Source organism: Pipistrellus kuhlii, unplaced genomic scaffold, assembly GCF_014108245.1.
Source record: "Pipistrellus kuhlii isolate mPipKuh1 unplaced genomic scaffold, mPipKuh1.p scaffold_m20_p_30, whole genome shotgun sequence".
Classification (NCBI taxonomy): domain Eukaryota; kingdom Metazoa; phylum Chordata; class Mammalia; order Chiroptera; family Vespertilionidae; genus Pipistrellus; species Pipistrellus kuhlii.
Genome location: NW_023425530.1, coordinates 1359292 through 1380562, shown reverse-complemented (window position 1 = coordinate 1380562; position 21271 = coordinate 1359292). Strand labels below are relative to the sequence as shown.

The window sequence follows — 21271 nt, the reverse complement described above, 5'->3', positions numbered from 1 at the left end:
TGTCTGTTTCCCACTTTGTGTAGGTGCTATGTGGTAGCAAGCCTTACCCATACATTTCCCCCACCACGCAGGGCAAAGAGTGGTCAGTTCTCGTTTCCCAGTCTCTCTTGCAACTCACAGTGGCTGTGCCTCAGTATTTTGGCCAGAAAGATACTGATGGAAGTAGACTGAGGTGAGCATTCCTTTACAGCTACTGCTGGCCACAGACTAAGGAGGGGGGGGAGGTAGGAGGACCCGGCTACTGGGCTAGGATATTATGAGCTCAGGGCTAGCTGCTGAAGGTAAACACCCACAAAATAGGAGCTCTGTTACCTGAGGCCAGACATAGTCCTGGGGACCCAGGGCTGTCAAGCAGGGTGTCCAAACTTGCACATTCCAAGGAGCAGGGGGGAGGCTAACTGCCCACAAATCCACTTCTAGATCATTCCAAAGAACCAGCACCCTACCCTAGGTGGCTTGACTGAAGGCTCCCTGCTCAAGGGCACATGCCTGGGTTGTAGGCTCAATCCCCAGTAGGGGGCGTGCAAGAAGCAGCCAATCAATGATTCTCTCTCATCATTGATGTTTCTATCTCTTCCTTCTCCCTTTCTCTCTGAAATCTATAAAAATATATTAAAAAAAAAAAAAAAAAAAAAAAAAAAAAAAAAGCCCGCACCCACTCTGCTGCCCAATGCTATGGATCTAGACCACACATGTCAAACACAAGGCCCGCGGGCCAAATCCTTGATAGCATGTGAGTTGGTTAACAGCACTGTTAAGGAAAAGATTGTTCCACTCATTTTAAATTCACATTTCTGGTTAACATTGTCAGTTTATGACTGTTCAGTAAACCATTCAGCCTGCGATTTAGGCTGGATTTTAGATTTTGGCCCCTTCTCTGATTGAGTTCGACACCCCTAATCTAGACCCTTCCCAAAGGACCCTGAGAAGGGGCTTTATAATGCAAACTTTAACCCCTACCACCTATTCAATCAATTGTGAGGGCCAGCATACCTACCCAGATCTTCTAAGGTTTTAACCCCTTCCTGGGCAGTGCTTCTGTAACTGGGAATGGAGTCCACACATTGGACTGCTGCTACATGTGTATCATCGAGTGACATGTCCCATTTCACTGATTCCCAGGCACATGCTTTCTCCCATATCTATCTCTCAATTGGGAGAGCACTCCCTGGTTTAATTTCCTGGAGGTTCAATCAGAGAATAAAGCTTCTTATCACCATTGAAACACAGGAATTCACATAAGATGCCTAGCTCAGTGCCTGGAATGTAATGGGACAAAACCAGTTTTTCATGTAGGGAAACTAAATGAGGCTGACAAGGGAAGCGAAGCTCAGAAATGCGGCTGAGCCCCACACTACACTGTGTGGGATTCTACCCCACCCCAATGAAGCAGGCCCCAGCACGAAGGTGACTGAGGGAGGGTTGATGGGGCAGAGGCCTGGGGATGCTACTTATGAGTTCACACAAAAGGTGTCTTCCAGCACCACCCGTTTTCCAGTCAGGGTCCCCAGCTTGTGTCAACCAGAACAGCCACATGTGGGTTCCTTCTAAGACTGAGTTAGCAACATCAACCACAAAAGGTAGTGTGTGGCTCAAACAACTAACGGATCTAATGGAGCCCATCATTTTGGGCCAAGGCCCAGAGTGGAAAGTGTTTGGGAATTTAGAGCCCTCTCCTCATCCACTGGGTTCCCCATGGCACCAAGCTGCAGCCATTGGCAGTCAGAGCTGTGCACACAAATGCTCATGGATAGGGGGCTCTGGGGAATGTCAAGATGACATTGATCTGTTCCGATAGTCCCTCTGCTGTGCCAGTTTAAGGTTTACTGTCACAATCCAGAAGCAATTTCTCTTGCCTCCTCGCCTTAATTTTATTTTCTAAGCCTCAGAATAACATGTCAGATCAGGGAATGGGAGTGGGGAGTAAAAGGGGCATACACCAACTCTCCTCCTGTCACCACTGCCACAGCCTTCAGAGCACAGCTCCCAGAGCAGCTTGCTCTCCTGAAAAGGGCTGATTGGAGCAGGAGACCCGGCTCTCATACCTTCATTAAAATCTATAACTGTGAGATGCCAACCTAAAGAGAGGACCTTATATCGAGGTGCCATCAAGCAATGAAAAGATATGAGGAAACTGCCGAAACCGGTTTGGCTCAGTGGTAGAGCATCGGCCTGTGGACTGAAAGGTCCCAGGTTCAATTCCGGGCATGTATTAATACCTTGGTTGCGGGCGCATCCCCGGTAGGGGGTGTGAAAGAGGCAGCTGGTTGATGTTTCTTTCTCATTGATGTTTCTAGCTCTCTATCTCTCTCCCTTCCTCTCTGTAAAAAATCAATAAAATATATTATAAAAAATATATATATACACGAGGAAACTTAAATGCATATAACTAAGTGATACAGCCAATCTGAAAAGCCTATATGTATAAGTCCAACAATGTGACATTCTGGAAAAGAGAAAACTATGGATACAGTAAAAGGATCAGTGGTTGCCAGGGGTTAGGAGGGGAGGAGAATGAATAGGAAGAAGAGAGCATTTTTAGGGCAATGAAACTATACAGTGTGAAACTGTAATGGTGGATACATCTTACATATTTGTCCAGACCCACAGAATGTAACACACCAAGAGTGAGCCCTAACGTCAATTATGGACTTGGGATATTAATGACATGTCAACATGAGTTCATCAACTCTAACAAACATAGGGCTCTGGTGGGGGATGTTGATGCCAGAAAGGCTGTGCATGTGTGTGTTGAGGGGTAGGAAATATGGAAAATCTCTATACCTTCCCCTTCAATTTTGAACAATTTTGTTGCCTCAATTTTGCTGTGAATGTAAGAATAACACCTTGCCCCGCCCAGGCCCTCCAGCACCCACTGCTCACCTGCCCGTCATGCCTGCGCTTCTTCATGAACTGAGTGATGCACATGCTTCCTGCTGACTTCCTCTTCAGCGAGATGGGTGTCCCCTGGCTGGGCCCTGGGGTGGGGGTGCTGCCACTGTCCTCCCTGGTAGCTGAGGGCACCATAGTGACATAACTCCACTGGCACGGCACGGGCAGGTGCTCCTGATCAAAGCTCTTCAGCACCTGTGAGTGGACGTACCAGCACATCCTGTAATCAGGCCTCTTCTCGTACACAGAGTTCTCGGAAATAATACGCTTGAGCCTGGCCTTGGAGGGGACGGCATTGTCCTCACTGGTGGTGGGGGTCTGCGGGCGGGAAGAGCCAGGGCTTGGAGGGCTGGCGGAGCTGCTCTCAGGACTGCTAGTGTCCTTGCCAAGCAGTCCTTGGCGGCAGCATTCCTGGAATTCCCGGATGATCACTTTGCTTCCATTCACGTTCCCGTGCAGCAGCGGAAGCAACTGGGCCAAGACTGGCAGGGAGAGAAGACACGAGTGGGTGTCAGACATGGGAAAGTAGCAATACTGTAAATACATTCAGTTCCAGATGGCCTTTTAAGGACAGATTTAAGACATATGAACTTGATCTGGAAGAGATTCTGTGAAGCCCAAACTTCACAAGGCAAATTCATCCAGATAAAACCATCTCGACTTACTTTATGCACCTGTGTTTCCTTAGTAATGATCATCCTGCTCTCATTTTGAGTCACTGGTCCTCCCCAGCTCTGAATAGTGAGGAGGCACAGGAGTTAGGAATGATTGTGACCCTGGGCCAAGCACTCTGGGCCTGTGTCCCTATTAGTAAATTGGCCTAATTAAACTAGCTGCCTTGTACTGCTGTTGTGAATATCAAAGAAATAGTTGTGTCCAGTGAGTACTAGCTAGCCTTTGTGATTTGTTGAAATAACTTCTAAATTATTAATTCACTCGCCTAAGAAGTTGCCTGTCCTTGGCCCTGGACAGATCTGGGTCTCGGAGCAATTGGGAGCACCCCTTCCGCTTGGCCCCAAGCCAGCACTCACTGTGTTGGTCCCTCTTCTTCTTCTTGGAGGCTTTAGGTGTCTGCTCCTCCTCGGGGAGAACTGTCTCCAGAAGGCATGCGGTGAACTGCTCTAGCACCTTCAGGTCGGTGCTGCCATCCTTGTCCGCTGCCCAGATGCAGCCGATCTTCACAGGCTGGAGCACGCGGAACCGCTTCCCCTTGGCTAAAAACTCGTCCCATTCCTTGGCCTTCAGCTTCTGGCGGACCTTGTGGTTCTCAGGGTCAGCACACTCCTTGCAGGTGAGAGAACAGGTGCTTACTCAGGGTCCCGATTTGCCCTCTGTCCCAGGCTCTGCAGCCCCAGCCTCGGGGACAGTGCAGGAAAGAGCATATGGGTCACAGTTATTAACAGCCAGAGCCAGGCAGCAACATTTTTATGGATCTTACCATGTCCTAGTTGTCCCTTTTCTAACATTACAGGAGATGAAACACACAGAGTTTTTCTGGAATGAATGGTAACGGGCAGATCTGGTATTTCAGAAACATCTCTCCTGTCTGGCTGTGACTTACAGGTCACAGGTATACAAGAGGCCTCTTACCTTCTCTCTTCATTTTCATGTTAACAATGTCATCCTGGAAGCTGTTGAATCAAGTCGAAATTACATGCCCAGACAGACACAGGGTTGGGCATCTCCCACACCAAACGATACCACTCTTTAAGGCAGATATGCTTATGGGTACACCAGCCTGCCTCATTGGTTGGAAATGTGTATGAGACACCTGCCCTTCAAGTATGACTTTGAGACAGAATCATTTTACAAACTATAAGCCTTTGGAGTCCTAAAAAATGGCTTACTCAGAAGTTTAACCATGTGGCAAAATTTAGAAAGTTGTTGGTGGGGTAAACTCAAAGGGAAATAGGGGATCCTTCTGGAAAAATGGAAACTTCTGTATTTTATATCTATTGCTGGTTTCACAAATATTGTCAATTATTAAACTGAATAAGTGTATGCTAATTATATGTCAGCGAAACAAATGTTAAAAAAAAAGTTTGGTAACTCTGACCAGGTTTCTTCTCATGCCCTTCCGTCAGTGAATTTTCTCTCACCTTTGCAAATTCTCCCACCCTTCCAGACAAACTCCGGCTCAGGTTCCAGCATTTCCATAACCACCCTCACACTGGGGCTCACCTTCATGGCTAAGAGAAGTGATACATGTGGGACCAGCCCTGGGAAGGGCTGCGACCCTTGAGCACTGTCCCCAGGCAGCTGTCAAGCTCCAGCCCCAGACCGGGCTCTTCTCTGAGCCAGTCACTGTCCTGTGCACCCACTCACCTCAGTTACTCCCTCATCCTCAGACAGGTACCCATGAGGCACAAAAAACCCATCATCATCATCTTCATCTTCTACTTCATCATCATCATCCTCAAAAAAAAAAAAAAAAAAAAGTATGTTCACACAGGGAAACGGAATACATGCTTCATCAAAAATTTAAATCTGTATATGTCTAAGGAAAAAAAAAAAGCCATCTACTGCTGTTGTTCCTATGGACACCATGAGGATGGGGTGTGGGAGGGGGAGAACACAAACAAGTAAATAAATTCACCGGATAAGGCAAGAGGCAGTGGCGGGGACCTGTGTGAACTAGAGATCGGATGTGCCCTATCTAGAAAGGGCAATGCTGCTTCAGTAACAACCCAGACTGCTAGGCGAGTGTTAGTGTTGCCAAATAAGGTATTCCAAGAGCAGGTGGGAGTCCGGATGGAAACTGCTGGCTGACATTTTTAGACAACTCTGCAGGTGACCCAGAAACTATGTAAAGGATTTCAGCCTAGGGCTGTTGCAGTCCTCTGATGGGAGCTGCAATCATTCTAGGTCTGCACTCACCCCTTCACTGTGAGAGAGAGACTCTCCTGGCTCCTCCTCTTCCCACTCATCATCACTGTCCACCTCGTAATCCAGAAGCTTCTGAGAAAACAGACATGCAGTGCGTCATTGCCACCTCTCAGGGTTGGGAGGAAAGGGCAGAGCAGGAAAAAAAATACTCAGGGAATTAAAGAGACCAGTGTAAAGGCACAATGAGAAGGAAACACAGAAATACAGGTGTGTCCAGACCACTGGCACTTCTGCTTGCATGCTCACCCTGTCTTGGGCCCAGGGGTCCCTTGGATGGATGACCGTTGTTTTCTTATTCCATGTCCCCCAATATGCTGGTCGGTGGTTCTCAGAAAACTGCAGGAGCTTCATCCTGCCAAACTTCTTCCTCTCAGGAATGCCATCTACTTTGCTGCTTTCCACTATCACCACATCACTGAGGAGTAAGACACTGCACTCAGTCATATGCCTCCCTGGTGATGCGGTCACCCCATCTTCCCACAGAAGGTCACCAACAGTCTACAAAGGCAGGTAACCATTAAGCAGCAGCAGCAGCATCTATTCCTGAAGAAGGCTAAGGGAACATTTACTCCAGAGACACAAAGCAAGGAGGGAGAAACCAAAGTGCCACCATGTTGCTGCCCCATGGCATGTCTGTGAGCAGGTTATGGAGAGTAAGTGAATCAGCAGAACAGGAAAACACCCCTCCAGGGAGGCCAGTATGGAAATGGATCCCTCCCAGGAAAGACTGGAACACCGGGACTCCAAAAGCACACCCAGAGATTTCGGAGGCTCACAGGAAGCTGTGAGAGAGATGAGGCAAAGCACTGAAGCTAGGGTCTGAGGTCTGGAAAGGAGATGACCTGCCCAAGCCACAATGGGTCAGCCGTGAACCAGAATCCAGAGTTCTGCCAGCTGTGCTCTGACTTCACCAGTGAGCACAGGACAGTCTTCTCGGGTACTAACCTGTTAAAAATGTCCGCATTCCGGTTAGAAGCCACAGTGGGTCCAGACCTGAGGGGCCGCCGGCCTTTTAGATCTTTTAGGAAGGAGAAGTCGTCATTCTGTTGCTGCATGAGCTGGTCTAACTGATCACAGAGGTCTTGGTCAAAGGTGGTCCGACAAAAAGGGGCGAGGACCATGTTCTCTTTAATTTCAAAAGGGGCAAACTTCCCACAGGAGCCGGCCAGCGTCTGAAACGAAATGAGATGTGATGGCACGCCTGGGCAATGGACGCCAGCAGCAGAGGCATGGGTGAGCCGCAGCACATTGCATTTCAGATCCATTGTGGTGGGCAAGTCAAAGAAGAGATGCTGTGTGATGACAGGTGTCTGGAACAAGTAAAATTCCAGGGACAGAGTAGTGGTGGCCAAGGGCTGGTGGGGAAGGAGGCGACTGTCTATGAGGGAGCCATCAGGAATAATGGAAACACTGCAGGCTCCTTCCACATATTTTTCTTTCTTCTTCTTTTTTAAATATATTTTTATTGATTTCAGAGAGGAAAGGAGAGGGCTAGAGAAACAGAAACATCAATGATGAGAGAATCATTGATTGGCTGCCTCCTGCATACCCACATTGGGGATTGAGCCCTGGGTATATGCCCTGACTGTGAATCAAACCGTGACCTCCTGATTCATAGGTCAATGCTCAACCACTGAGCCATGCCAGCCGGCTCCTTCAGCATCTGTAATGTCTATGTCAGTGGAACCCAAAGCTGGCAGCACACAAGGGCATGGGAAGTCAGAAGGTCAGCTGACATCTAAGTTCAATGTAAGAAAGCCAGTGTTTCGTATCAGCAAGGAAAGAACAACTGAGGCCAGTGGCTTCATCCTGGCTCTACACAGGATCACCCGGGGACTGTCAGAAATCCTGAGCCCTCAGCAGGCCCCTGTTCTCTGGGATGGGAGCCAAGCCCAGCGTTCTTTAAAGCTCCCTGGTGACGCCAACATGCACAGAGGACAAGAACCAGCTGACTATTCTCACTAATGAGCAGGTACTAGGAACACTGGGCACCCATATGAGAAAATCGGCCTTGCCCCATACCACAGGCATAGAGAATGACAGCTAGGATAAGGAATTAGACATAACAAACAAACAAACAAACAAAACACAAAAACCCCAAAGTAAAATTAAAACAAAACCTGTAAAAAAATTAGAATGCATCTACAACCATAGGATAGCTAAGACTTTCCAACCAAAAGCCAAATGCCATAAAATAAAAATGCTGACATTAAAACAAAAAAATTACAACAAGCCGAAACCAGTTTGGCTCAGTGGATAGAGCATCAGCCTGCAGACGGAGGTGTCCCAGGTTCGATTCCAGTTGAGGGCATGTACATTGGTTGCGGGCACATCCCCGGTGGGAGGTGTGCAGGAAGCAGCTGATTGATGTTTCTCTCTCATCGATATTTCTGGCTTTCTATCGCTCTCCCTTCCTATCTATAAAAAAATCAATAAAAAAAATTACAACAAACAAGTTAAAAGGCAAGTTAACAGGTTGAATGCATTTGTGGTATATATCACCAAGGATAAAAATCCTGGCCATATAAATAACTCCTAGAAATCAAGACAAAAAGCCAAACCTATTAAAGAAATACAATGGCAAACAAATTAAAAAAGATGCTCAACTACACTAGACATCATGGAAAAATGTAAAATTTAAAAAAAAAGTCCATTTTTTACCCATCAGGATGGTTAAGTTCAAAGAAAAGTCATGCCCTGGCCAGTGTGGCTCAGTTGGTTGGGCACCATCACATTGCCAGTTCAATTGCCTGTCAAGGCACATACCCAGGTTACAGGTTCAATCACCTATTGGGTACAGGAAGCAGCCAATTGATCTCTCTCTCTCTCTCTCTCTCTCTCTCTCTCTCTCTCTCTCTCTCACCCTCCCTCCCTCCCTCCCTCCCTCCCTCCCTTCTTCCTTCCACTGTCTCATATAGCAATAAAAAGGAAGGCACCTGAGCAGAGGCATGATACAAGCCAAATTATGAGACATTACAGAGCAACAAAAAGGATTGGGATAGCCGAAACCAGTTTGGCTCAGTGGTAGAGCGTCGGTCTGCGGACTGAACGGTCCCAAGTTCGATTCCGGTCAGGGGCATGTATGTTGGTTGCGGGCACATCCCTGGTAGGGGGTGTGCAAGAGGCAGCTGGTCAATGTTCCTCTCTCATCGACGTCTCTAGCTCTTTATCCCTCTCCCTTCCTCTCTGTAAAAAATCAATAAAATATATTTTTTTTTAAAAAAAGGATTGGGATAGACACAAATGTGCTGACCAGGCAAAAATTCAAGTTACAGCTCTGCAAACAATGCAGTAACATCACATATTCTTAGTGATCCTGAAGTATGTGTATACAAATGCACAAATATACAAAGGGATCTAAATGAAGAAAGATCTGGAAGGACACTCTTGCATTGGAGAAGATGGGTTACTTCTGGAGCATGGAGGGAGAAGGGAAGGGGGCAGGATCTGGGGTCTGCACAAGCAGCTATTTCAGAGGGTGACTGGATGCCAGACTGGAGAACAGAACTCTGGGCTCTTGTATTACATTTAACCTTGCTTCCCATCTTGTGCATAAAGTCCAGAGGGTAAGGACTAGGTATTCTCTTAACCCACCCCATACAGCGACTCACACAAAAGTTTTCATGAAGCGATCCCTAAACACACAACAGGTCTTATTAGCAAATGTGTCACTTTTTTGCTTTTTCAAGGCCATAGGAGAATCTCTAGGCCCTACCAGAAATAGAAGCTCCCTGTGCAAGTGGAGGCCCCTCTGGTCAGAAAAAAGCTTTTGGTTTCCCCAAAATAAGAGCCTGATAGAGGTGAAAAGCAAAGCTAAATAAAGCTGCTGCTCACCTTGGGGGCCTGTGGAGTCTTTGGTTTCTGGAAGAACCTCGTGATTTCAGCTTTCTCTGCTTTAATGCGCTGCAATATAATAGAAGACGAAGAAATAAAAAGAAACGGTGTATTTTCAAAATCACAAAGTCTCCTAGAACTAAACCCTGACCTTGTGGTGTGTTTTTTAATCCTCACCAGAGGATATTTTTCCATTGCTTTTTAGAGAATGTAGAAGGGGGGGGTGGGGAGGCGCGACGAGGGAGGGGATGAGAGGGAGATACAGAGGAAGAAACACCGATGTGAGAGAGACACATTGATTGGTTGCCTCCTACATGCCCCCCAACTGGGGCCAGGTATCTAACCTGCAGCCCAGGTATGTACCCTTGACTGAGTAATGAACCCATAACCTTTTGGTGCTCCGGCCGAGGCTCTAACTGCTTAGCTATACCAACCAGGGCAAACCCTGAACATTTTTAAGTTGAAAGCATTATTTTGAAGATAGCTCTCAAAACCCATCAACCCTCAGCTGGGTAAACCAAGCAATCTTAAAGCGTCAGAGGTGCTCTTGTAGACAGAAAGGCCCCACGGCTAGCCAGCAGACATGTGATAGGCCAGCATGACAACCAACAGAAACGTGTACACACACATGCCACTGTGGGGCCACTGAGCTTCTCATGATCTAGGGAACACAGAGCAGCAATAGGCAAAAATCCTGCTTATGAGGACTGCAGGATCTATTTCTCAAACAGACTAGAATATGGAGGTTCTGGGGAGGATGTCTACCTTTTCTTCTTCTCTCAGCCGTTTCTCCTCTTCCTTTTTCCTCTTCTCCTCCAGCTTAGCCCTGTGGGACATAAAATTCAGTTTTAGCCAACCAGTGCCCCAAGCACACAAACAAAGCCTGTGTTCCTGGACAAGAACCCGTAAGTCACTTTGGGTCTGCACAGGCGTCCCTGGAAGACTGAGGCAGGAGAGGGGAGATACAGAAAGGGAGGGAAGGGGCAGCGGCCTGGCCCCTGAGTGCTCAGGCCACCTGGGAGGACACTCACTCCAGGGCCTCCTGCCGCTCCTTACGCCGCTCCTCCTTGAGTCGCTGCTTCTCAGCCTTCTCCTTTTCTTCCTTCTCCCTTTTTTCACGCCTCTCCTTCTCCTTTAGCTCTTTCTCTTCCTCTCTCCTCCTCCTGGCTTCTTCCTTGGCACGCTTGGCCTCCTCCTTTAGCTTCTCCTTTTCTTCTTTTTCGGCCTGTAACTTCAGCTGCTTGCCCAAACGCTCCTTATCCTACAGCCAAGAGACAATTGGACAGCTGTGTCCCTGCAGACCTCCCGGGAAGGGTCAGGTCAGCATGATGGGGACAATATGTTTAGCCAGAAAGAGAAAGAATGGCCCAGCTGGTGTGGCTTAGTGGTTGGACGTCGACCAATGTACCAGGTGGTAGCGGTTCAATTCTCAACCAGGGCACATGCCCAGGTTGCGGGCTTAATCCTCAGAGTGGGACGTGCAGGAGGCAGCGATCAATGATTCTCTTTCAAACTGATGTTTCTTTTTTTGTTCTTTAATCCTCACCTTAGGATTTTTTCTACTGATTTTTAGATAGTGGAAGAGGAACGGAAAGACAAGAGGAATATCCATGTGAGAGAAACACATTGATTGACTGCCTCCTGAATGCTCCCTGACCAGGGCCTGGGCCGAGGAGGAGCCTACAACTGAGGTATATGCCCTTGCCCGGAATTGAACCTGGGACCCTTAAGTCCAAAGGCCAGTGCTCTATTCAGAGCCAAGCTGGCTAGGGCAGTAATTGATGTTTCTATCTCTCCCCCTCTCTCTTCCGCTCTGAAATCAATAAAGAATTTAAAAAAAAAGAAAGGGAAAGAATGAAGGAGCCAGCTCTAGAAGAAGTTTGATGGTCAACATCCGTACATGGAAGTGTTTTTCCATCACATTTCCTTCTGTTGTGAGAATTAGCTATTGTCACAGGATCTTGTGGGCCATTCAAAATAAGATTCATTTAAAACAGTTTCTTGTGTTAGCCAGTTTAGCTCAGGAGATAAAGAGTGTCGGCCTTCGGACTGAAGGGTCCTGGGCTCAATTCTAGCAAAGAGCACATGCCCAGGTTGTCAGCTCAATTCCCAGTGGGGGGTGTGCAGGAGGCAGCCAATCAATGATTTTCTCTCATCATGATGTTTCTATCTCTCTCTGCCTTTCCTTTCCCATCTGAAATCAAGGTGTGTGTGTGTATTTAAAGGATATTTTATTGATTTTTTACAGAGAGGAAGGGAGAGGGATAGAGAGTTAGAAACATCAATGAGAGAGAAACATCAATTAGCTGCCTCCTGCACACCCCCTACTGGGGATGTGCCTGAAACCAAGATACATGCCCTTGACCGGAATCAAACCTGGGACCTTTCAGTCCGCAGGTCGACACTCTATTCACTGAGCCAAACCCGGGCAGGTGTCCTCAAACTTTTTAAAGTGGGGGCCAGATCACGGTCCCTCAGAGAGCTGGAGGGCCGGACTATATGAACTACTAAATCCTACTGTAACACCTCGGCTGCGCTCACTGCCCAAAAAACCTTGCGGGCTGGATCAGACTCCTCTGCGGGCCGCATGTGGCCCGCGGGCCGTAGTTTGAAGACCCCTGAGTTAGAGTAATAAAAATATATATTTTTTAAAAAATACCCTTAAAAAAGTATTTTATTTAAATGTTTTTATTGATTTCAGAGTGGAAAAGAAAGGGAAGGTTCAATCCCTGGTCAGGGCACATATAAGAATCAACCAATGAATACATAAATAAGTGGAACAACAATCGATGTTTCTCTTTCTCACTTTCCCCCTTAAATTAATAATTAAAAAAAAAAAAATCTGTGCCAAGACGAAGACACCTATAGGTTTCGCATCTCTGCCTTAAAACAAAAGCATTTTTTTCTTTTTTATTAGTATGTTTTTATTGATTTTAAAACAGGAAAGGATAGGGAGAGACAGAAACATCAATGATGAAAGAAAATCATTGATTAGCTGCCTTTTGTACACCCCACCCTGGGGATCAAGCCTGAAACCCAGGTATGTGCCCTAACTGGGAATTGACCGTGATCTCCTGGTGCATAGGTCAAGGCTCAACCATTGGGCAATATTGGCCAGACACAAAAGTATTTTTCTTTCCATACCCTCAAAATCATACCAGATGACAAGGTTTATTTTATTTCCTTTAAAATGGAAGATTGGACGAGGCAAGGATTGGAAACCTGATGGGTACAGTCTTAAGGCAGTTGGGAATGGATGATAACCATAAAAAATAAAAGCAAAGAAAAAAGTATTATTTTTAATCTTTAAAACAATTTCTCAGGAACTGAAAAGAAAGATGTGAAGAAAGGACAAAGAGTAATTTGTATTACTAAGAAGAAAGTAGCTAATGTCTTTGATATTGGTTAAAGCGGTAATGCCTTGTTTTAGCACATCAGTGCCTCATTCCAAAGAACTGGCATGCAGTTCAAGGCACTGAGTTATTAAAGAATCTTGAATTCATGACCAGAAGAGCAGTTAGTTTCTAGCACAGGGTAACTTTTAAGGATCATTACACTATCACCAAAGACGGTCTTCCAAAGGTGGGGAGCCCAACAAACGGTCAGTCTGGGTGCATGCCTTGTCTTTAGAAAATATGCTACCTTCTGTCCTTATTTTAAAATACATATTATTGATTTCAGAGAGGAAGGCAGGAAGAGAGAGAGGTATCAATGATAAGAGAGATTCATTGATTGGGTGCCTCCCACACACCCCCCACTGGGGACTGAACCCACAACCAGGCCTGTGCCCTTGACTGGAATTGAGCCCAGGACCCTTCAGACTGCAGGCTGACACTGTATCCACTGAGCCAAACCAGCCAGGGCTCTTCCTTCTGTCCTGATAAACACATTTAATAAAAGCCACAGGATATATATATGACTTTCAACAATAAAGCAACCATTAAAAAAAAACCAAAAAAAAAACCAAGCCACGAAGGCAGTTAGAGATGTTTGAATGTTCAATTCTCACCTGACACACAGGATACTTAAAAAGGTGCCTGGTCTGGATCTATTAATGAGACTAGCACCTCTCCTCTGCTCTATAAGACAGAGGGCTCTGTAAATCACGGGTCAATCAGATAAATCAGGTCTCTAGCCATAGCTATACTTGAGTCCCGTCTCCACTCCCATTCAATGGAGAATGAGATACACTCTAAAGAAGCCATAAAAACTGGACCTACAAAAATCAAGCACAGCCATAGATGGACGGCACATGAAGCACCTGGTGAATAGACAGCCAACTGTCATCAATCAGTGCCCATTCCGTGAGCTGGCATGGGAGGCAGAAACCCAGTGGCCTTCTGTTCCTCATGGCAATAAGAAAGAAGGCCCCTGCACTGATGTGTGTGAAATGTGAGCCCCAGATAACAGAATCCATGACTCAGCAGTGAATCACTAAGAAGTAATCACCCACTGAGTGTAGGGGAAGCAATGGAACCTAAGTCTATTTGTAGAAGCCTGGGATGCAAGGAAAGGGACTGGGTTCTTGTGAAGACAATTTTAAGCTACAATAGGATACACAATTATTATGATGATAATAATGAAAGCTTAGAAAAGTCTACATGCAAAGCCTTAAGCATCCACAAAGCTAAAAATGATGCACTCTACCAAGCCCAGATATGTAAAATGAAGCAAGAGTTATAATGAGGGTCAGGATAAGCCGGTAGAGGTAATAAATGGGCTGATGTAAGGGCAAAGGGCTTAGCTTATATTTAATACAAAAAGCACAAGTTAATTTTCTATTTCAGAGAAAAAGTCTTACTCTTTGTAGTCTCATCTTGTTCTTCTCGACAGAATCTTTGACCAATTTCTTAGTTATCTGAAATGAAAGACATTTATCTTTAAATGTGGACTGTTTCAGTCACTTTAACTTATTTAACACATTCCACAGTCCTTTGGGGAGAGGGAAGAAGGGAACAAGTGACCCACACTATTAAGGACTCATTTGCAAAACAAGAAAAATGAAAACATTTCCAGGTGACCAGTTTTTATCATATAGAACCAAAATATCTTAGTGGGGTCACATAAACTGCAATGTGTGCATCTAGGGATGAGAGGTAAGATGGGAGAGGCAGATGACACAAATGAATGACGGCTTTGCGGGGTGGGGAATGGACAAGCACAAGAAAAACAAGGCAAGCTTGAAAATAGAAGCAATGCAGACAACACGGAGTGGTATGATTTGTAGCCAACTAGAGAGGACATAGCCTGGCCAAAGAGGATCGAGCTCTTATGGGAGAGAATTGTCAATTTTATGTAAATTTTGTCGAAAAAGGAACACTATGTGAATCAAATAAAACATGTTTACAGGCTAAATTCCTGTGGGCCACCAATCTGTTCTCTCTGCCTGGTGCAGTTCTGTTTTTAGAATGCAAAGCGAATACTCAAGAAAAAAGGTCAACTTGCCAGAGGAGGCAATCTGACTAGAATGCCCATGTTCTAGTCTGACCAATGTGGCTCAGTGGTTGAGAATCAACCTATGAACCAGGAGGTCATGCCTGGGTTGCAGGCTCAATCCCCAGTGGGAGGCCTGCAGGAAGCAGCCAATCGATGATTTTCTCTCATCACTAATGTTTCTCTCTCTCTCCCTCTCTGAAATCAATAACACACACACAGACACACAATTTATTTGTTTATTTAAAAATCCCTATATACCAGAGCACAGCTTTTTCTATCACCCTGGTTCAAACTGAGAGTGGTGACAAGGACTTCTCGACACATGGTTGGATTCATGCTGGCCAGCTGGTCTCTGATTAAAATGTGAACATGCCCAGCTGGCATGGCTCAGTGGCTGAGCATCGACCCAGGAACCAAAGGTCATGGGCTCATTCCTGGTCAGGGCACATGTCTGGGTTTTGGGCTCAATTTCCAGTAGAGGAGTATGCAGGAGCAGCTGATTGACGATTTTTCTCTCTCTCTATCCCTCCCCCTTCCTCTCTCTCTAAAAACCAATAAAAATATATTGTAAATATATATATATATATATATATATATATATATATATATATATATGAACAGGAGTTCAGACTACTGGCCTAAGCTCTCTGCAGAGCAGGGAGTTCTAACAACCAAACCATTAGGTTGAAGAGAGTGGGGAGAGTTCAGACTAGGTCAGGCAGCCAAAAAATAAGACTGAAGTGGAGCTGGAAAACCAAAGGTCCATTTATCTTAAGATATTGACAAAACTATATAACTGTGATTTCTCTATCTAGGGAAGCCTCAGCCCCAACTAAGACTTCCGACAGAATAAAACTCATAGATTAATAAACGAAAAAGGCATCCTTCTTGTCATATCAAGTTCTTTCTGGACTCAGCCTTCCTATAGGAAAACGCTGAGCAGACATCTGAGAGCCTTGTGTTGGGAGGAGCTCAAATGCCACAGAGATTATGCCCAAGTGAGCATGTGCCAACTGAAATGCCAGTTACCAAAGTCTACCAAGGGCTTAAGAAAAAGCACCTGCCGGGGAAGGTCAATGGGAAGAAAAGGGAGACATATGCACTACTATTTGTAATATTTTAAACAATAAAATAAAAATTAAGAAAAAAAGAAAAAGCACTTGCCCCTTCAGAATTCACTTCTGCTGCCAAGTCTCATCACTTTGATGCTTTTCTCTCATCAAAGTGATGAGAGAAAATCATCAATTGGCTGCTTCCTGTGAGGCTTCACCCCACAGTAAACGATTTAACAGCAGAATTTGTAAGTTGCTATATTACTCTGTTCTTGGCCTTTATTTTGTGTTCAAAGATTATAATGGATGTGATTTCCAGACTCATATATGTATTTGGGAGAGGTGATGGAAGGTGGAACACACTTGTCCATATTTGTGGAATTTCAGCTGCAGAATCTAGTGCCTTTTACATGGCTTCCCCTTTGCTGTGAGTCCAGGAATACTAGAATTAACATGAATATCAGGAGCCACTGTAATGACATGCAACAACCTCAGCAATTAATTTCATATAAAACCAGTATCTTTACTAGACACCTGGGAGATCTTATTAGTCTAATATGATTTTATCTTTGTGACACATGGCATAAGTATTTATAGAACTCTCTCTCAAAATCATGGGCCATGTTTTATCTCTCAAAACAACTGCCAAAAACAAAACCCAGGATCCCAGAAGGAGGCTGAAACATACACCAACTACCTCTAGTGGAAGCAGATTTAACCATGTGTGTGCATTAAAATTTCTACTTTATTCATGAGAATCCTGTTTATTCTGCTCTCCGTATACTTAAGATCGAATTTCTAAGCTCAGAGCAGATACACAGCGAAGGAGATGAGGAGGCTGGAACGATGGGCTCAGCAGCCACAGCAGCTGAAAATTTAACAGCAGGAGAAGGCACAACCCAAACTGGTCAGGCCATATTTGAGTATAAGTGGAAAAATTATCCAATGGGAGCCCACAAAACTACTGAACAGCCCCAGGATCCATGCCAATTACCATTCTGCACAGGCAGAGAATTAGAGACAACAGAAATATGCAACATGAGACTGACTTTGTAAAGTGCAGTATATCCACACCATAGGCAGTTAAAGAAAGATACCTCCTCCCATCCCAACATAGAAAATGAGACATCCTCCAATGAAAAAGAAACAAATTTACAGTATACACTCACATAAGAAAACAAAACGATACTGTGAAGATGATAATGGCAACCTGGGGGAGAAGAAGGGGACTGTCATGTTTTAATGCTTTTTTTTTTTTAAACACAGAGAATTTAATACTTATAAAGTTAAAATTATATATGAAAAAGTTTCAGTGATCTGGGCTCATTTGTACAGAGACAAGGCAAAGATTCCAGTAACACAACTATATCAACACCAGAGGCCCGGTGCACGAAATGTGTGTGTGTGTGTGTGTGTCCCTCAGCCTAGCCTGCAGCCTCTCCAATCTGGGATCTCTCTCACAATCCAGGACTGTTGACTCCCAATTGTTCACCTGCCTTCCTTCCTGATTGTCCCTAATTGCTTCTGCCTGCCAGCCTGATCACCCCCTAACCACTCCCATGCCAGCCTGATTGCCCTCAACTTCCCTCCTCTGCTGGCCTGGTAACCTCCCAACTGTCCTCCCCTGCTGGCCATCTTGTGTGTTGGGAGTGATGGTTAATCTGCATATTACTCTTTTATTAGATTAGAGGCTTGGTGCATGGGTGGAGGTTCCCTAGGGGTGTGGATGGCCTGGGCAAGGGGCCTGTGGTGGTTTGCAGGTCAGTGACCCAAACAGAGGCCCTGGTATCTGGAATTTATTTATCTTCTGCAATTAAAATTTTGTAGCCTGGAGTGGAGCCAAGCCTCCTGCTTGCTCCCTGGCAGCAGCCATTTCTGTTGGAATTTGTGTATCTTCTATAATTGAAACTTTGTAGTCTGAAGTGAAGGCCTGAGTTAGCCATGGCTGCAGAAGCTTGGCTTCCTCCATCGCCCAGGGCAACCCTAGCCTCCTGCTCTTCCAGTTCAGTGGCTGCCCCATTTCTGTTGGAATTTATTTACTTTCTATACCGTAATTGAAACTTTGTACCACTGAGTGGAGGCCTGGGTCCGTCTGGGTGTGTGGAAAGCTTGGCTTCCTCCATTAAGAAGGAAACCCAAATCTCCCTCCTGCTCTCTGTGGCCATAGCCATCTTGGTTGGGGTTAATTTACATACTCACTCTGATTGGCTGGTGGGTGTAGCGGGGTGATGGTTAATTTGCACATTACTCTTTTATTAGATAGAATTATTATCTGTGGAATAATTAGCACATCTCATTGCAAACAAACTTGGGAAATAGTTCTACCAAGTGGTAAAAACCCCTAATGCTAAATAAAGCTCTTTAAGCTAGTAATAAAAGGTGTTATAAACTACTGTTTTCTAAAGTGAGAATCTCTAGATCCCTGGGAAGGGACAGCAGGACCTGCATTTTAACAAGCTCCCAAGAAAAGCAAACAAACAAAAAATAAAACCAAAATAACAACACGCAAATAGAGGTCCAGTGAATGCCTAGGAGTTCCCAAGCACAGTGGTACCAACTCCAGGACTAACAGAGAGCAGTAAAAACCACATGTTACATGGTAATATGAAACAATCAGTAAGCTACCAGCAAGTGTCTGTCTGGCTACACTCTGGAAAGGCGGTGGCGAGGGAAAATGGAAAAACAAAGTGTTCCCACAGTAACAGGGATCAGGAAAATCTCAAATGCCAAGGCAGGAACAGAACTTGGTATGTTCAAGTTACATGCCAATCACAAAAGGCACAAGCAAATCAGGAAATCCACTCATTTCACTTTCATACCTTTGGTGCTACCCAACATCAGGGGGCTCCACTTCCACTCCTGCGTGGAATGGCCCAATTTTCTGCCACAGGCTCTGGGACAGAAGCCTTCACCACTTGCAGTGAATGACTTACAAAGCTGTGATAACAATGCTTTCTAGAGCATTTCAAAACCCCAAGCCCGGGCTCAAAGTAAGACCTAGCATCTCAGATGTAGGTTTCCTAAACTAACCATACCTAGTTCCCATGCTCAGCTGTCTTACAGCCATTTGGGCCAGTGGACAGAGTAACATTGTTTCTTGACAATGACCAACTATGTGACTTCCCAATTCTCAGATTTGGCCATGAGCATTAACTTAATGAAGCTATTAAGAATGGAAAAATGGCTGAAACAGGTTTGGCTCAGTGGATAGAGCGTCGGCCTGTGGGCTGAAGGGTCCCAGGTTCGATTCCAGTCAAGGGCATGTACCTTGGTTGCAGGCACATCCCCGGTAGAGGGTGTGCAGGAGGCAGCTGGTTGTTTCTCTCTTATCAATGTTTCTAGCTCTCTATCCCTCTCCCTTTTTCTATGAAAAAAATCGATAATATATTAAAAAAGAAAAAATAGAAAAATGTAATGTCCTGTTCTCCACCATAACTGGCTGTGACACATGAGGTGATAAAGTAGTTCTGTAAAGAATTAGCATCAGTCTGAAAGGATTCCAACCAACTAGATGGACCCACCAATATGGCTGACAGCAAGAGGGGCTCAAACTCTGATTTTGAGAGTTTGAGTAACAGCTCAGGTGGAAGTTTAAAAATGTATATCCAGGCCAGGCCGCTGTGGCTCAGTTGGTTGAGCATCATCCTATGCACTGAAGTGTCGCCGGTTCAATTGTCCTGATTGATTTCTGGTTAGGGCATACACATACCTAGATTGCAGATTTAATCCCCAGGTTAGGGCGAGTATGGGAGGCAACCAATCGATGTTTCTCTATCATAGCAATGTTTCTCTCTCCCTCTCCTTCCCTCTCTCTCTCAAATCAATAAAAATACATTTAAAAATAAATAAATATGCAAATCTATTACCACACTGAGAAACTTAGAAGAAAAAAAGGCTGCTCTACTTTTGATATTTTATGAGGCCACAGAGGAAGCCATTTTCTCCTATACTTAGGAGATAAAAAACAAGAAATGGAATCATCTAGAAAAATGAGCTCCATAGAGCAGCGGTTGCCAACCTTTCGGATTTCATGGACCAGAAGTGGTACTCGGACCACCAGTTGGCGACTGCTGTCTTAGAGATCAAATTTCAGAAAGTGATCAGGACAACTGAACCGGCGACATTTCAAATTTAGCAGGTAGAGATTAAATAATCCACCACAGATCCAATTTTATATATAAAAAACAACCTAAGATGAATAAACTAAAGTTCCACAAAATAAAACAAAAAACCCAAAACATCTTTAGACACACTTTTCCCAAAGAAATCTTAACTGATTTCATCAGTTTTATCTATAAGACTTTAAGGACCAGTGAAAGCAGTGGCATTTGCCATTGTGCTGATCAGACCCCAGTAACACAGTCAGCCTTCTGTGATCCTTAAAAATCCTTTTATTTCTGCCGAAGCCGGTTTGGCTCAGTGGTAGAGCGTTGGTCTGCGGACAGAAAGGTCCCAGCTTCGATTCCGGTCAAGGGCATGTACATTGGTTGCGGGCACATCCCCGGTAGGGGGTGTGCAAGAGGCAACTGGTCGATGTTTCTCTCTCATCGACATTTCTAGCTCTCTATCTCTTTCCCTTCCTCTCTGTAAAAAATCAATAAAATATATTTTTAAAAAAATCCTTTTGTTTCTGATGCTTTGAGAGAGGTTTTCAAGATGGGTGCCATGTCCTAGCAGCCTAGCCGATTTGGCTCAGTGGATAGTGTCAGCCCGCAGATGGAAGGGTCCTAGGCTAGATTCCAGACAAAGGCATGTACCTTGGTTGTAGGCTGGATCCCAGTCAGGGTGAGAGCAGAGGCAACCAATCGATGTGTCTCTTTCACATCAATGTTTCTCTGTCTCTCCCTCCCACTCTAAAAATCAATATAAAAATATCCAGAGGTGAGAATTAACAAAAAAGATAGTTGGACATGCTGACAAGAGTTAACTCTACAGAATTCTCCATAATAGTCTTCTTGCTGTCTCGGGGTCTCTTCGCCAACACTGACTGACTCTACCATTCCTACAATCTATGTTAAACAGGAAGAAGGAACAGAGGGAGCTGAGGCATTACAGTTGCCTACTTAGTGCCATCATTTCCTAAAATAGCTAAATGGACCAGACTACTAACTAGGTGTCAACAAAAATTACCAGAATGGCCTCAACACACTGGTGATTAATCCAGCCAACAC

At 45.0% G+C, this 21271-nt stretch overlaps 1 protein-coding gene across 5 annotated transcripts in view; it reads right to left on the bottom strand.

Moving 5' to 3' along the window:
* CHAF1A (chromatin assembly factor 1 subunit A) overlaps positions 1-21271 on the bottom strand; it is a 30609-nt gene that overhangs the window by 4009 nt on the left and 5329 nt on the right. Inside the window, exons 4-14 of one of the 5 annotated variants that reach the window (XM_036459863.2) lie at positions 14414-14470; positions 10644-10873; positions 10378-10438; positions 9613-9681; positions 6724-6950; positions 6025-6193; positions 5770-5850; positions 5218-5307; positions 3924-4176; positions 2884-3374; positions 2382-2446 (exon numbers count right to left, since the gene is read on the bottom strand). In XM_036459863.2, coding sequence (XP_036315756.1) covers positions 2417-2446; positions 2884-3374; positions 3924-4176; positions 5218-5307; positions 5770-5850; positions 6025-6193; positions 6724-6950; positions 9613-9681; positions 10378-10438; positions 10644-10873; positions 14414-14470 — 1758 coding nt within the window. In that variant the 3' untranslated portion in view covers positions 2382-2416. Of the gene's footprint in view, positions 1-2381; positions 2447-2883; positions 3375-3923; positions 4177-5217; positions 5308-5769; positions 5851-6024; positions 6194-6723; positions 6951-9612; positions 9682-10377; positions 10439-10643; positions 10874-14413; positions 14471-21271 lie in introns of those variants that run through there. The other 4 variants (XM_036459864.2, XM_036459862.2, XM_045589087.1 and 1 more) reach the window with 4 other exon arrangements.